The following is a 16052-nucleotide window of genomic DNA, read 5'->3' as shown; positions in this document are numbered from 1 at the left end:
CCCTTCCACAACTTGGGTCTGATTCCCTGGCAAGAGCCCCTGGCGTGTGTGGGTCCTAATACACTGCAACGTGGAAACAGGGAAAAACTGATGGCCCAGGTGAAGAGTCCGGCAGGTTCAGAACGGTCTCGGGAGAATGCCGGGGGGTGGCGGGCGCGTCAACGTCTCCGAGGACTGGGCAGCTGGAGTGCGTCAACAGACTCAAGAATAAAGACCCACGGACCCATCAGATGACCGTGTTCTTCTGGAGGGCCTGAAGGATACTCCTTCCAGCCAGATGACAAGGAATGAGCTGCGGGGGGACACAGTGCCCTGGGACGCTCAGTGGCGTCTGTCTTGTTCAGGAGGTTCTGCTCCAGGACCGCGCCCCCAGCGGAGGTGATGACGGGACCCAGAACAGTGGAAGCCGTAACCTCGCCTCCTCAGCCGCACTGAGTGGGGTGGGACTGCGGCAACAGGCCTCCAGGTTAGAGTGGCACGCAGGGCACCCTGACCCCCAGGGAGGTGGATGGTGTCCGACAGATCACGGCGCTCCCAGGGGTCAGAGACGGACAGCCAGTGCTCGCATGGGCGCGCGCGCACACACACACACGCACGCGCGCGCACACACACACACAGAGTAAGATCAGGGGTGCAGGAGCAGAAAGCCGACGTCGGCCACCTTGACGGAAAGTCACAATTCTTCTTCTCATTTCCAGATCGAATTCGGTTCTCAGACCTAGACCCGTGGACTGAAGGAGGGCAAGCTCCCTGTAGGGAAGGCCCAGGCTAATTCATAGCAAGCGTACACGGCAGCCGTACCCTGAGCCCTTCCCAAAGGCATCTATGCCCACTTCCCTCGTGTCTGCACACGGGAGAGGGGAAGTGCCCAGCCGTTTAAAGGTCTGTTGGAGACAGGGTCTGAGCTGACACTTGGCCCACGTCCATCTTAGCCCGCCCAGTGGCTATTGCCCCCTAGCTGCTGCATGCATAACCAAGACCGATGTATTTGGCATCTGGCAGAATTCTCAGATTAGTACCTTGACCTGTGGAGTAACAGCTATTATCATGGAAAAGCCCAGTGAAAGCTCCTGAAACTCTACCCCCTCTCAACAAACCAGCCGAGATAAGAAATAAAAAACAAACCCACATCCAGAGTGGAACAGCAGTGACAAGTGCCATGTGAGGGACTTTTGAGTCTTTGCCTTTATCTGTGGGCATCCAAGGATGCTGCTTCCATTGTTTTCCCATTTAATTCACGAGCCTGGCCCTGCAAAGATCAGACGGCTCGTGGCAGGAGAGGGGAACTGGGACAGATTTAACCTAGTGGTGGCCCGAGCGCCACTGCTGAGCCTGAAGCGGACTCTTTACCAGAACAGATGACACAGCTGCTGGTATGTGGCGTGCAGCCACTGACTGGACACACGCATCCTTTCCGATCCCATCAGCAAAGAGGGTTGGTATTTTGCATTCACCTAGGACTAACACACTATAAAGCCAGTCCCCAGTTATGATGGTCCGGCAAACGACTTTTTGACTTTACAGTGGTGTGAAAGTGATATGCAGATAGTGGAAACCGTGCTTCAAATTCTGAACTTTGGTCTTTTCCCGGGCTAGCGACATGGGGTCCGATCGTCCCCTGTGATGTTGGGCAGTGGCTGCAGCTCCCGCTCAGCCCCACGAGCACGAGGGCGAACAACCATTCTGGACCCAGACAGCCATTCTGCTTTTCACTTTCAGTACAGCATTTGATCATTTACATGAGACAGTCAACACTTTATTATAAAATAGACTCTGTGTTAGGTGATTTTGCCCGGAGTGTTCTAAGCACGTATAAGGCAGGCTGGACTAAGCTATGATGTTTGGTAGGTGAGGGATCATAAATGCATATTGACTTATGGTATGTTCAACTTACAACGGGTCCATCAACCCTGGCTCAGTGCTGATGATAAACGGACAGGTGCACAAACTCCGGCCGGAGCCAGTTCTGGACCGGAAACTCAGACCACTCAGGGGCGAGGGCCGAGGTCGTGCCAGGAGGTGAGCCCCTGATGCATGCAGACCAAAAGAGGTGCCATCTGAGGGTGAGGAGGCGCTAGAGTGGGGATGGGGGATGGAGAGACGCTGTCCGTGGCCTGGGAGTTGGCGGGGGCAGGGGCTGCGGTTCATCTCACCCAGGTTCTCCAAGGATAAGAGACGCTCCTGCCCAAGGAGCCGCTCGGAGGGTCTGGGCAGCGTTAGAGGTGGACGGTGTGGACAGTGGCGTGCCCCGGGGCCCCTCCTTCCCGAGCCACGGGCTGTGCTGTCGGCGGGGAGCTGTGGCTTCGCTGTGCACCCCGTCCGGCTCTGGCGCCTTTCCTTGCGATGGCGCATGCGTGTGGTCCAGCGACCTGCTGTGGGCTTTTGGACCCTTTGCCGCACAGAGTCAGGAGGCCGCGGAAATGTCTATCCCTCTGGGGCCTTTCGCTGACAACTGCTGGGTGCAGGCGCAGGAAAGGCCGCTTCTCCAGAGCGTAACCCGCACTCAGGTCCCTGAAGGCCAGGCTGCTCTCCGAGGACTCTGCCTGAAACCCAGACTTGCTGCCCCCGACCTCGACTGCATGAGTGGTTGTCCCGGGCGCCCTGCCTGAGTCAATCCGTGCACACGATCCTCGGGGTAGACATCCACGGGCCCTATCAACGCTGATACACACAGCGTCTGACCCCAGGTGTCACCCAAGGTGGGGAGTGACAAAGGGCCTGGGCATGGGGACCAGGCACCAATCCCTAACTTTGTGACAAATGACCTGCTGAGCAACTTAGATGTAATTCCCAAACCCCTCAGAATGCCCTGGGAATGCAAGGGACCCAGAGTAGCCAAACTGTCTTGAAAAAGAACAGGTTGGAGGACTCACACTTACTTCCTGACCTCAAAACTCACCAGAGAGCTCTCATTGTCAAGTCAGTGTGGCACCAGCAGGACAGACACACAGCTCAGTGGGCTAGAACTGCAAGTCCATAAATAAACCCCTACGTCCACGGTCAATTAATTTTTGAAAATGATGCCAAGGAATTCAGTGGAAGAAAGAATAGCTCTTTCAACAAACAGCACTTGGACGACTGCATGTGCACATGCAAAAGAATCAGGTTGGATCCCTACCTGACACTATCCGTACAACTAACTCGAAGTGGATCCTAGACCCAAAATGTAAGAGAAGAAACTGTAAAACACTTAGAAGAAAACACAGGAGTACCTCTTTGTGATCTTAAGTGAGGCAATGGTTTCTTAGAAATGACACCAAAAGCATGAACGAACAAAGAAGAAACAGATACGTGGGACTTCATCAAAACCAGACTTCCGCTGCAGATGGTGCCAACCAGAAGAAAGAAAACCCACAGGACTTCCCTGGTGGCGCGGTGGTTAAGAATCCGCCTGCCACTGCAGGGGACACAGGTTCGAGCCCTGGTCTGGGAAGATCCCACATGCCGTGGAGCAACTAAGCCCGTGTGCCACAACTACCAAGCCCACGTGCCACAACTCCTGAAACCCACACGCCTACAGCCCGTGCTCCGCAACGAGAAGCCACCGCAATGAGAAGCCCACGCACCGCAACGAAGAGTAGCCCCTGCTCGCCCCAACTAGAGAAAGCCCAAGCGAAGCAACGAAGACCCAGTGCAGCCAAAAGTCAATAAATTAATTAATAAATTTATTTTTTTAAAAAAAGAAAGAAAACCCACAGACTAGAAGAAAATCTTTACAAATCGTCTCTCTAAGGCACTTGTGTGCAGAATATGTAAATAAATAACTCTTATCGATAATAAAAAACAAATAAGGAATGTAACTTCAACTCTTCCATGTAAAGAACTCGAAGCCATCACTCCCACCCTGATAGCAAGAACAAAGCCAGACCAACAGGAAATCAAGCACAGCTCCACACCTGCAGTGCCCCTGCCGGCGCCAGGGGCTGCCATCAGAGGAGGGGATGGGAGCCCACCCACCTTCTCACTGAGAAATGGAGGCTTCCAGGGAAGACCCCATCCTGGCCCCTCACCGCAGGGAGAAGAGGCTGACGCCCATCTCTCTGCCCAGGACCCAGGCCAGGGGCAGCAGAGGGCCCCCCAGGTGTGAGAGGCTGCATCCCAGGGCATCCCCACAGGCTCGGCCGAGCCCGGGGGCTGGGGGACTGCCGAGCGCATACAGTGTCCCCACTGTGACCACCACCACCCACACCCGCAGCCCTAGTTGTGTTGTGAACACCGGCCGTACCCCGGGGACGGGTCCAGGCTGGATCCCCTGCTCCCCGGGAACGCCCCCCACTTCCAAGAGCAGCTGACCTGGGGCAGGACGGGGGCTGTGACAGGTTAAACCATGTCCCCCAGGGTGGGGTCCTGGCCCCATTTCCTCGGAATGTGAAACGACGTCCCTGCAGATGCCACCAGTCAAGTAAAGGGCAGGTCACCCTGCACTACGCGTCCTACCCAGTGTCACTGGTGTCCTCGTGCGAAGAAGAGGCAGAGACACCCACACACATGTGCACACACACACACACACACACATACGCACACGTGCACACGCACGCAATGCACTCACACGTACGTGCATGCACGCGCACACACATGCAGGCTACGTGCGCACACGCGTGCACACGCGTGCACACACGCACATATTCACACGTATGCGTGCACACGCATGCACATAAGCACGTGCACAGATGGCCCCGTGACCGCAGGGGCAGAGCCTGGCCCTACGCAGCCACGCCAGAGCTGGGTGAGGCAGGAGGCACCCTCACACCGCGACGGCCGGTGCCCCCCCTGCGGAGGAGGGAGCACAGGGCCAGCAGCAGCGGCCGGGCTGGGCGCCGGGGCCCCGCGCTCACCGACTGGGAGCTGTCCCTGCTGCTGTCCCGCGACCTGTTCTTGGCCAGACGCTTCTTCTTCTTGTGCAGCGGCCGCGACTCCAGGATCATCTCCTCCAGCTCGAAGGTGGGGTCGCAGTGCAGGCGGCCTTTCTGTGGAGGACGGCGCTGAGCCCGGCACGCGGACACCCTCGCCCGCCCCGTCCACCCCGGGCCTGCGGGCTTACATTGGGCACGAAGCCAGGCTCCACCTTCTTCTCACTCAGCTCGGTCCACGGCACGTCGGCCAGCGCGGGGGCCGCCTGCACGTCCCGCAGGCTGGACACGCGGTGCCTGGGGCTCACGGTGAGCAGCTGGAACAAGGCCCCGGTCAGCCGGGGGCCCAGGTCTGCCCGGCTCTCACCGGCCCCGGTGCAGGTCTCCCTGGGCCCACCAGCAGGCAGCGGCTGCAGGCTGGCTAGCTGCCCTCCCGCTTGGAGCCCGACAGGATGTCGACCGTCACGGCCCCAGGAGGCCCCAGGAGGCCCCAGGGCAGCCGTGCGCGCATGGCCAGCGTCACAGCCCTCGCCTTGCCCGGGGGAAACACCAGAGGCCCAGTCCAAGGCCTCCCCAGCCTTCTCCTCGCTCCCCACCTGGGCCTCTGGCGGCCGAGGTCCCACCTTGTGAGCCACCTGGCTGGTGTGGGCACAGCTGCGCGGGGCGAAGGCTGTGTTAAGAGCCCCTCTCGGGGGCTGGGGGAGGGCCTCTAGCTGCTTGGCTACACTTCCAGGGCCAGAGGTCTCCGGGCAGGGGCCAGGACCTGCCCAGCAGGACCCCAGGGCCGGGAGACAGGAGCTGGGGGTGGGCCGGGCCACCAATGTCCAGCACGCCCTCCCTCACCCGTCCTGACCCAGCTTCGACGCAGCAGTGTGCTTGAGGGGCGGCTCTCCGAGTGGGGTTTTCTCTGCTTGCTCCCCGTGGGGGTCTGGCCAGGCCACTGGCTGCCCATGTCCAGCAGGAGGACTGGGGCGGAGGGGACCAGGGCAGGGCGGACCCCGGCACTCAGCCCCGCACACCCTCCCTCCAACACACACGATGGGGTGACCTGCCCTGAGTCTGGGCACCTGTGACGCGCAACCAGGTCATGAGGATTAAATTCAGCTGCACCGGTGCTCACGTGGGCCGAGCTCGTACAGCAGGACAAGGAGCCGGTGGCGGGGCCAGGCTGGAAGCGCGGCCGGAGAGGGACACAAGACGCGGAAGGCACGACCCAGATGCCTTCCCCGGACCAGGGCCTCCAGGCTGCCCGCCCTCGGGACAGGGTGCCCGTGGAGCCCCACGTGTCCGGCCGGGCCCGCGCTCCAGGCAGGGCCGGGAGGGGCTCACCTTCCGCAGCAGGGCCACCATCTCCTTGGACCAGGTGGGCACATACTGGACGCTCACGGTGCTGAACAGCTGCACCAGGGACTCCGCGGCGTTGCCCGAGTGGATGTCGTAGGGCCTCTGGGCAGCAGAGGCAGAGCTGCGGCAGGCGCCTCCCCGAACCCAGGGCCACCCGAGGCGCGCCCTACCTGCCCCCAGCCCCCGGCGCAGGCCCAGGGGAGAGCCCAGGAGGCCCAGCCTTCAGTGCAGCTGGGGAGGCGACCCGAGAGGCTGCCAACGGGCTGGGAAGGACGCACAGCACCCCCAGGGGGCCGGGGCCTGGTGGGCCAGCTGCAGAGGGCAGAGGGGGCTGCCTTGCTTAGGGCCTTCTCCAGGGCACAGTGCCTCGGAGGCCCCGACGAGGAGGTGGGAAGGGCAGGTGGCGACCTGACGAGGCCCCCAGCCTCCGGGGCTCCAGCGCTGGCCGGGCCGTGGCAGCTGCGGGGAGAGCACAGGGGCCCAGCCGCACACGAGCCTCACGGGAAGTCCCGAGGGGGCAGCCCTGCTGGACGGTTCTCTGCCTGCCCCCCAGCCCCCTCCAGCGTGCAGCCTCGCTGACGGAGAGCACGGACCGCCCTGAGCACCTGGGGGTGGGGGCAGCCTCACCCCTTTGGGAGCTGGGGCCACCCCGGGGGGACGCAGCTAGCTCGGGGTCTGGGGACTGAGCCCGCGGGCCGCAGCAGCTCCGTACCCATCCACGCAGCAGTTCGTAGGCCATCACCCCCACCGACCACCAATCCACCTCGAAGGAGTAGCCGGTCCCACCGCTGACGAAAGACTGGAAGATCTCCGGAGCTTTCCAGGGAGGGAAGGAGCGGCTGAGCATCCCTGACCGCAGGGCCCGTGACCCCAGCCCCGGTGACCGCAGGGCCCGTGACCCCAGCCCCGGTGACCGCAGGGCCCGTGACCCCAGCCCCGGTGTCCGCAGGGCCCGTGACCCCAGCCCCGGTGTCCGCAGGGCCCGTGACCGCAGCCCCGGTGACCGCAGGGCCCGTGACCGCAGCCCCGGTGACCGCAGGGCCCGTGACCCCAGCCCCGGTGACCGCAGGGCCCGTGACCCCAGCCCCGGTGACCGCAGGGCCCGTGACCGCAGGCCCAGAGACCAGGCTGCCACCAGAGCCGGACTAGGAAGCTGCCCTCAGCGGTCAGTCCGTCCGTCCTTCCCCACTGACCGCCTGGTTCAAGTCCAGGCCCCACAGCCTGACGAGGGCGGTGGGCTGTCTCATTATCAGACCCACAATACACACCCATCTCTCAGATTCTTCTGCACGGATCAAGCCTGGCTGTTCTTAGCAGCCTGACCCGTCCCCTGCGGCTGTGCCTGTAGGCTAGTGACCCGACCGCACCAGCCACAGGCCAGGGGAGGAGACCGGCCGGCAGGCTGGTGGGGGGACGCCCGCCGGGAGGGGCAAGGCTCACCCATGTACGGCTTGGTCCCGGCCAGCGCGGTCGCCCTCTCGCCATCCTTTATGATGGTGGCGATGTTGAAGTCGGTCAGGTGTGCGTGTCCTGCGAGGAGAGAGGACAGCATGCCTGTCCCGAGGGGACGTCTCCTGCGGGCAGGGGCGCACACCCTCGCGGCTTCGGGCTCACACGCCTGGGCTCACCTCGCTCATCCAGGAGGATGTTATCGGGCTTCACGTCTCTGCAGAAAGAGCAGGAAGCAGAGAGATGAGCCCAAAGATCCCAGCAGGGCTGGGGGTTCCCACGAGCCGGGTCCTAAGACCCCCTCCCCACCCGGCAGCACCCTGGCAGAGCTGGGTGAACCCAGCCCTTCACCTCCTGAGGCCGGACGGCGGGGAGAATGCCCAGCACTGGACGCCGAGGGGCGCCGAAGCCCCCAGAGGGTGAAAGCAGAGCCCCCTCGCCTGGATCCCCGAGGCGGGGCCCGCTCCCAGAGCCCCGGGGCTGCGCAGAATTGTCAGCTGGGGGTCTGTGGCTCCACCAGCCGGCCTCAGGCCTTGCCTTCGCAACCTCTCGGCACTCAGTAAATGTTCGGTGCCCGCACCATGACCAGATGACAGAATCCCACAGGCAGAAACGCAGAAATCATGTCTACTTCACTTTATACCACATGGGATTTTGTGTTTTGTCCTGTGGATGCAGCTTTATCTTCCTCATTTCATCTGCCTTCAGATGTTAAAATTAGTTTGAATGTTAAAATGTTAAAATTAGTTTGAATTTGCCAAAGACATGGCAGATGGGCACAAGGGCACCTGCTGGGCGGAGGCAGGGATCCTGCAGTTGAACAGACCAGGTGAAGCCCCCCTCCCCACCCCATGAAGGCCACCAGCCCTCTGTGCCCGGCCTCAGCTGGGGCTGCTCAGACAGGACCCACCCCAGGTGGCCATCACATGTGCAGCCATGGGGCTGGCCTCGGAGCCAGGCACTGACGGGCCCGGGGCCACACCTGGGGGCAGGTCTGCGGGTCAGGGCAGGGCAGAGCACACAGGAGCCCACCCGGGTCCCGCTGGAGGGCGGCACCGCAGGCCCCCCGCCCCGTCAGGTGGGCACACACCTGTGGATGATGTGCTGACTGCGCAGGTAGTCGAGGGCCAGGGCCATTTCACAGACGTACAGCCGCACGGTGTCCTCGGAGAACTGCACGTTCTGCTGCAGGTGGTAGCGCAGGTCTCCCCCCGGCAGCAGGTCCACCACCATGAACATGTCCTCCTCGTCCTGGAAGGAGTACCTGTGGGCACCGTGGGAGGACCTGGCATGCGCACGGCTGGGGGGCCAGCGTCACAGCTCCTGCCACACCTGACGAGTCCCCCATAAGGGCCCTGGCCCCAAGGCCACCCCCCACCAGGCACTCCCAGGAGAGGGGCCCTGCCCAAGGTGCTGACTCCACCCCTGCTCAGGAGCCACCTGGAGCCAGAGCCCTCGGGAGAGACAGAGAGGCCTGTCCCCATGGGAGGTGCCCAGCTGGGACAGAGATGCCCATGACTGACTGATGGAGAGTGGAACACAGCACTGTCTCTGGGCCATTTTCCTGCTGCCCTGGTTTCCTCTTCTCCAAAAAGGGGATAAAGATATCTGCCTTGGAGGGTTGTTAAAGAAGAAATTGAGACAGTGAGGAGAAATGCTCATGTAGGGCTGGGCAAGGGACCAGCTTCTAACAGCCGGCAGCTGTGGTGACTGTGGTGGTGGTGGTGGTGGTGATGGTGGTGGTGATCATGATGATGGTGATGGAGGTGATGATGGTGATGATGGTGATGGTGGTGGTGGTGTTGATGATGGTGATGGAAGTGATGATGGTGATGATGGTGATGGTGGTGATGATGGTGAAGATGGTGGTGGTGATGGTGGTGACGGTGATGGTGGTGATGGTGATGGTGGTCATGGCGATGGTGATAATGGTGGTGATGGTGATAGTGGTGATGATGGTGAAGATGGTGGTGGTGGTGATGGTGGTGACGGTGATGGTGGTGATGGTGATGATGGTGATGGTGGTGATGATGGTGAAGATGGTGGTGGTGGTGACGGTGGTGACGGTGATGGTGGTGATGGTGATGGTGGTCATGGCAATGGTGATAATGGTGGTGATGGTGATAGTGGTGATGATGGTGAAGATGGTGGTGGTGGTGATGGTGGTGACGGTGATGGTGGTGATGGTGATGATGGTGATGGTGGTCATGGCGATGGTGATGATGGTGGTGATGGTGATAGTGGTGATGATGGTGAAGATGGTGCTGGTGATGGTGGTGGTGGTGATGGTGGTGACGGTGGTGATGGTGGTGATGTTGAGGATGGTGATGGGGATGAACGTGATAAAGAAGACAGTGATGAGATGATGAAGATGGTCGCAGCAGGAAAACAACGGTTTAAGGACCTCCATCCACTTTGTAATCTCTTCTGTGAGCTCTCAGATAATCAACTGGCTCTCTCAAGAGTAAAGTTACAAAGAATTAATTTTTCACGTCATGTTCCTCTCTCTTCCCACCAGAAGCCACACTGTTCTCATTCTAGGGGCTCGCAGGACTCCAGGGAGAGCGGAAGGGGTTGATCTCACTGCAGGCTCCCCCACCCCCCAGCTGGTCTTGGTGCCCAGTTTGTGGAGGAAACTCAGAGTTAGGCGCTAAAACTCCCCCTCCCGGACTTCAGTGCCGGAAACTGCGTGTGTCACAGGCATCCCTGCAGGCCAGGAAGCCCTGCGTTAGTGCCGTGTGTGTGTGCGTGTGTGTGGGTGTCGACACCTGGACGGTGCTGGCCCCGGGGCACTGGGAGGTGAGGGGGGAGAGAGGGGAGGGGGGAGGGGGAGGGCGCCCAGGGCAGGAGAAGGGCTCCACCCCGCCAGCTCACCAGAGGTTCACCAGGAAGATGTGCTCGATCTCCTGCAGGATCTCCAGCTCCCGGAACACGTTGCGGACCTCATCCCGCTCAATGCACTGCTGCTTGTTCATGTACTTCATTGCGTACATCTTCTCCGTGTCCCGCTTCTGCACTATGCACACCTGGGGGCAGAGAGCATGTCAGCACCGCTGCCGAGATGGGTACCGCGGCCTAACGACACTGAAATGACCGGATTTCACGTCCTTGGCGGGACAAGTCCCCTGTGCAGACTGAAGCTGGGGGGACCCAGCCTGAGAGCAGAGGCCGGGGGTGGCTAGGCCCACGTGGTGCCCGCGCCCCTCACCAGCCGAGACCTGGGCTCCCCCTTCCCAGGGCTTGGGGCAGTGACTGGCTCGGAGGGCTGATGGGGCATGAACGACAGGACCCCCCGCCTGGCGCCCTGCGCCCAGGGAGCCCAGAAGCAAGAGCTGCTGTTCCCACCAAGCACAGGCCACCGTCCCCATCGCAACAGGGACGCTCCCAGATGGTGGGGCCCTTGCACAGCTCAAACCCCAACCCTCTGCGCAGCGAGCTGCCATGTCAGTAAGCAGCGTCGACACCGCCGACACAGGGCTAACTGCTTGCAGAGAGATCAGGATGCAGAGGGGAGTGAGAAGCACAGAACAAGGAGAAACTCGGCCTGGGGTCCCTCGTGGCCAAGGAGCATCAGTCAGAACCCGGACAAAGGAAACCAGGGTCAACGTACAAAATACTGGGCTGCAGAACCAGTGCCACGCCCCCCATTCAAGTGGAGAGACCATCCCCCCAAGACAGATAACCCCAAGCCATTTCCCACAGACTTCAGTCTCCAGCTCTTCAAGGAGTGACAGCCAGGGACCTGGAGGAAGTAGAAAATTCTGGAGCTCCAGATGGGTGGGGGACTGTCCCAGATGCCTCACCCAAAGGCAGGTGGCCTGGCACTGACCAGACATCTCAATGGGCACCAGATCTTGGGCCAAACCTGCTGAATCCAACCCTTTGGTGAAACCCATGTCCCTCACGCAGGAACGCATCTTAGAAACGCAGTGACTTTTCCAAAGATGTTCTTCACAAGTGAACAAACTGTATAACACACTTTCAAACCACCTTAACATCCAATGTCCTTATAGACATGGGCAAGTAAGTGCAATGAAATATCACACAGCCACTGGAGTAATATTTATAAATACTTTTAATGACGTGTGACAATTTTAAAAATGCCAAGGGAAAAGGTCAAGCTACATTATTTAATGCAAACAGAGTAGAGATGACACACCCATATAGGCAGAAGCCAGACCTGCACTCGGGCAAATAGAGCAGCCACGCTGGGGCTGGGGGCAGGGCACGCCCGTGCCCCTCCCTGGCTTTCTTTCCTGCAGCGTCATCGTGGCGCCATCTGGTGGCAGACGCCCGAGGCCCAGGCGCACCCACGTGGTGAGGCAGCCCGAGTCCTGCACACCCACGTCTCCCCGGTACAGTGACCCTCACGGGCACAGCTGCGGTTTCGAGGTGACTCCACGCTCACCTCCGCACTGCCCACAGGCCGCGTCAGGAGCCCCAAGAGGCAGAGCTCACAGGTGACGCCCACGGGCACAGAGGGGGCATGTTTCACAACTGAGCTCTGCACACCCCGAGCCCACACTGCCCCACCTCGAACCCAGGGGCACAAACCCCACCAGGGGCTGCGACAGCCACCCAGACGCCCACGAAGCCCTGCCTGAAGCTGCGTCACCTGGGCCGACGCCCCAGGAAGACCCCACCCCGGGGACCGGAGGGGTGGGGCTGGGGCGCTGGCCTGATACCCACATCGCTTCAGGCCTCCGACGACGCCCATCTGGTCTCGACGCTGTGAAACCACGCGGCCCCACCGGCAATGGGGCGTGTGCAGAAGGGAGCCCCGAACTGTGGGTGGGCAAGGGCAGCTCTGATGTCCCCCCCAGCTTCTCTCCCCGGCCGGAGGGCCCTGCCTCCCGGGCCTCTCCCTCCCCTCAGGCCTGTCCACTCCGACTGGCTGGCAGGTGGCCTCTGAACTTGGCTAACCCTCCGTTTCTCCATCTGGCTCGCGAGCTTGTGCGGAGTCAGTGAGGACGGTGGGTAAGAGGCTTCTGCCAACTGGTCGTGGTCAAGGTCAAGTCCAGGCCTTGTGTGCACGAGTCCACCCAGGGCCGTGTTCCCTGCTGTGACCAGCTAAACGATGGCCCCCACGGATGTCCACATCCTCGTCTCCAGACCTTGTGAGCATGTGACGTCACCTGCAAAAAGGACTCTGCAGGTGTGGTTAAGCTGGTGATGTCGAGGCGGGAGACGGTCCTGGCAGGTCCAGGCAGCCCTAATCGTAATCACAGGGTCCTCGCGGGGGCGGCGGGCGCGGAGCGGAGACAGAAGAGGGTCTTGCTCGGCTCTGGCGCCACAACAAAACGCCACAGGCCGCGCAGCTCAAACAACAGGTGTTTCTCTCATGTATTCCCTGGAGGCTGGACGTCCAAGGTCAGGGTGCTTCCTGGCTCGCAGGTGGCGCCTCTCACCGTGGCCTCGCGTGGCCTCGCGCGGTGACATCGCGTAGAGAGTGAGCCAGCTCTGGCCTCTTGTTCTTACAAGGACTCCGCTCCCGTCACGGGGGCCCCTCCCTCACGACCTCAGCCATCACAAACACCATCACCCTGGGGGCTGGCTGGGCTGCAGCGTGGATCTGGGGACACAATCCAGGCCACGCAGAAGGAAACGTGACACCCGGAGGGGCTGCAGCTCTGGGAGGAGCGGGGAGGCAAAGGACGGACTCTCCCCCCCAGCCTCCGAGGGAGCACGGCCCTGCGGGCCCCTTGATCCTAGCCCAGTTAGACGGAGGCCAGGGCTCTGGCCTTCAGAACCATAAGAATAAATGTGTGCTGTCTTAAGCCACCCAGTGTGTGGTCACTCGTTACAGCAGCCCCAGGAAACAAATGTAGCCACTCAGCCCTCCGGGTGCCCTGAGGGACCCGGACGAGGGTCGGTGTCACTGCCGTGGAACACTGCTTTCCAAGCTGCCAGGGCTGCTCTGGGCCGTAACGGGCAACCTGTCACTGAGTACGCCAGGCCCTGCTGGCGTGCCAGGGCAGGTGGCCACACTGCAAGGCCCCTAAAGGCCACTCACTTTAGGACAGTGAGCCTTTCTGAATCTTTCCTCTCATTTCAGCACAACGGCCCCAAAGTTGCCCTGGGATGGCCAGAGTGCTCTCCCCAGCTGGCTGCCCTGGGCGTTGGGGACGCACACCCAGAACCTTCCAAGCTGCCCGGGGACAGCACGGGCTTGACTTAATGTGCTTTCATGCGTCTCCATGTGCCCGGCCCTGGCCTGAGAATGTCACCCAGAAATGCAGACTGACGAAGGGGAGACAGAGACCCGGTCCTGGGCGGCTACGTAACTATGTTTGATAAAGTGCAATTACACCAGTTAAAAGCCTGTCACATCTGCTCTCCAAATGCCTTCTCAGGACTTCTGAGCCTGTGGCAGGGTTGGGGTGAGGCACTAGACTTCTCCTCCACCACCCCCCAGCCAAAGATCCGAGGGGCCGAGAAGGAAGCGGCCGGCAGGGCCCCAGAGGGGCAGGTGGGCTGCCCCACGGGGGCTGCTGGCCGAGGTCACGGGAGAAGAACCCCTGAGCTTCTGCACATGCCGTGGGGCACATTCCATGGCTGTCAGCCTGGCTGAGTCCCTTGGGAGCTCTGAAGGCCAGTGCCCGCCCCTGGGGCTGCCCCCAAGCTCCTCATGATTCCATCACTCAGCAGGAAGAACACCCCTACCTACCCCAGCTGCAGGGAAAGGCCCTCGAGCCCTTTCAAGTGTGAAACTTCAGCCTCCTTCCCACCCTTGGCCTGGAGCTGGGAGACCGGGCTGATGGGTGCTACCTTTGTAGGCTGCCAACCTGGGCAAGAAAATGGGCCTGTTATGCAGACATCGGCCAGAAAGACAAGTAAAATTCTGCCACTGCTGAGATGCAAGGCCAATGGCTCCCTCCCAGAGAGCGCTGATGTAGAAACACGACGTCCCGGAATACTATTAGATGCAGCTCCAGCTGCCAGCCGGCTCTGATCACACAGACCAGCCAGCGCAATGCCACTCGCTCTAGTGGACGCTGCCTCAGGGAGGAGAGCGCCAGCCTCCCGCGGGCTGTGGTGCAGCCGGGAAGCACCTTCATCACCAAGAGGAACTCAGGGCACCACAACCGAGCCTCTTGGCCCGATTTTCCAGATGCAGTGAAATTCTGGAAATGGAAATCCCCAACGTGCCCACCAGGTGGCCCGACGGCAGAAGGGTGGGCCATCCGTGGCCTGAGGTTTCTGGAGCCAGAGGAGGCTGTCGGAGCTGGTCTTGGCCTCAGCATCACCCGGCCCTGCCTGGTGGGGGAAAGCTGGGCCCGCCAGGACAGGAAGGGCCCGTGTGCCGAGGGCCACACCGGCCCCCAGAGCGGGAGCCCGCTGCAGCTGCGCGGGGCTGCCATGCAGGAAGGACAGGAAGAAGCCCAGGAAGGGTGCTGCCGATGTCAGTGAAGACGGCCTCAGGACAGTGATCTTTTCCTGAACTTTCTGCATTTTCTAGGTCACTTTTTTAAGATTTATTTATTTACTTAACTTTATTTTTTGGCCGCGTTGGGTCTTCGTTGCTGCGCACAGGCTTTCTCTAGTTGCGGCGAGCTGGGCCTACTCTTCGTTGCGGTGCGTGGGCTTCTCATTGCAGTGGCTTCTCTTGTTGCAGAGCATGGGCTCTAGGCACACGGGCTTCAGTAGTTGTGGTGCGCGAGCTCAGCAGCTGTGGCCCACGGGCTTAGCTGCTCCGCGGCATGTGGGATCTTCCCAGACCAGGGCTCAAACCCGTGTCCCCTGCATTGGCAGGCGGATTCTTAACCACTGCGCCACCAGGGAAGTCCCTTCTAGATCACTTTTAACATTATTGTTTGAAAGCCAGTCGAAATTTTCAAAATGAAGATAAGCAGAGGGGGTCCTGGGAGAGCTGACAAGAGCTGCAGGATCTCTGGCAGAGCCCCTTGGGGGTGGGGGGTGGGTAGAGATGTCTCCTGGCTCTTCCCTTCCGAATGCAGACTGGCGGGAGGGAGACACTTGTGAGAGCTGCTCTGCGAACGTGACTCTGGGGGGCGTGGTGTTGGGAGTCCGTGGGTCATCCGTGGACGTACAGTGCCCAGGAGTGGTCACTGCTGTCCTGTCTCTTGCGTGTCACTTGTCATTCAGAGCCATACGGGCCTTTGCCAGCTCCCCCCAGACCGCCCTGTCTGTGCTGCGACATCTCCGCGTAGCCTGTCCAGCAGCACAGCTCAGAGGGCGCTCGGCTCAGGAGAGGCTGAGTTGTCTGTGACCACCTGTGACACGGCGGTCTTTGCTCTTCTGGGCTGACCTTGGGAGAAGCTCTGGATCTTGGTGAGGGCTGCATCTTTTGTGCCCTCTTTGGGGACGCCTCTGTGTCCATGGTTAAGTCACAAAAGGCTGACTGGTTTTAAGCCATGAAAAGGCTCACTGGTTTAGAGTCACATTAAA

The 16052-nt window shown here is 60.8% G+C and overlaps 1 protein-coding gene across 3 annotated transcripts in view; it reads right to left on the bottom strand.

Annotated features, from left to right (window-relative positions):
• Positions 1–16052, bottom strand: part of STK32C (serine/threonine kinase 32C) — an 84528-nt gene that overhangs the window by 2817 nt on the left and 65659 nt on the right. For all 3 annotated transcript variants that reach the window (XM_059899289.1, XM_059899288.1, XM_059899290.1), the window contains exons 3-10: positions 10518–10669; positions 8734–8907; positions 7823–7860; positions 7635–7724; positions 6907–7010; positions 6180–6296; positions 5042–5167; positions 4836–4967 (exon numbers count right to left, since the gene is read on the bottom strand). In XM_059899289.1, the coding sequence (XP_059755272.1) occupies positions 4836–4967; positions 5042–5167; positions 6180–6296; positions 6907–7010; positions 7635–7724; positions 7823–7860; positions 8734–8907; positions 10518–10636 (900 nt within the window). In that variant the 5' untranslated portion in view covers positions 10637–10669. The remainder of the gene's footprint in view (positions 1–4835; positions 4968–5041; positions 5168–6179; positions 6297–6906; positions 7011–7634; positions 7725–7822; positions 7861–8733; positions 8908–10517; positions 10670–16052) is intronic.

Source organism: Balaenoptera ricei, chromosome 16 (assembly GCF_028023285.1).
Source record: "Balaenoptera ricei isolate mBalRic1 chromosome 16, mBalRic1.hap2, whole genome shotgun sequence".
In the NCBI taxonomy this organism is placed as follows: domain Eukaryota; kingdom Metazoa; phylum Chordata; class Mammalia; order Artiodactyla; family Balaenopteridae; genus Balaenoptera; species Balaenoptera ricei.
This window is presented reverse-complemented; position numbering and strand designations above follow the sequence as displayed.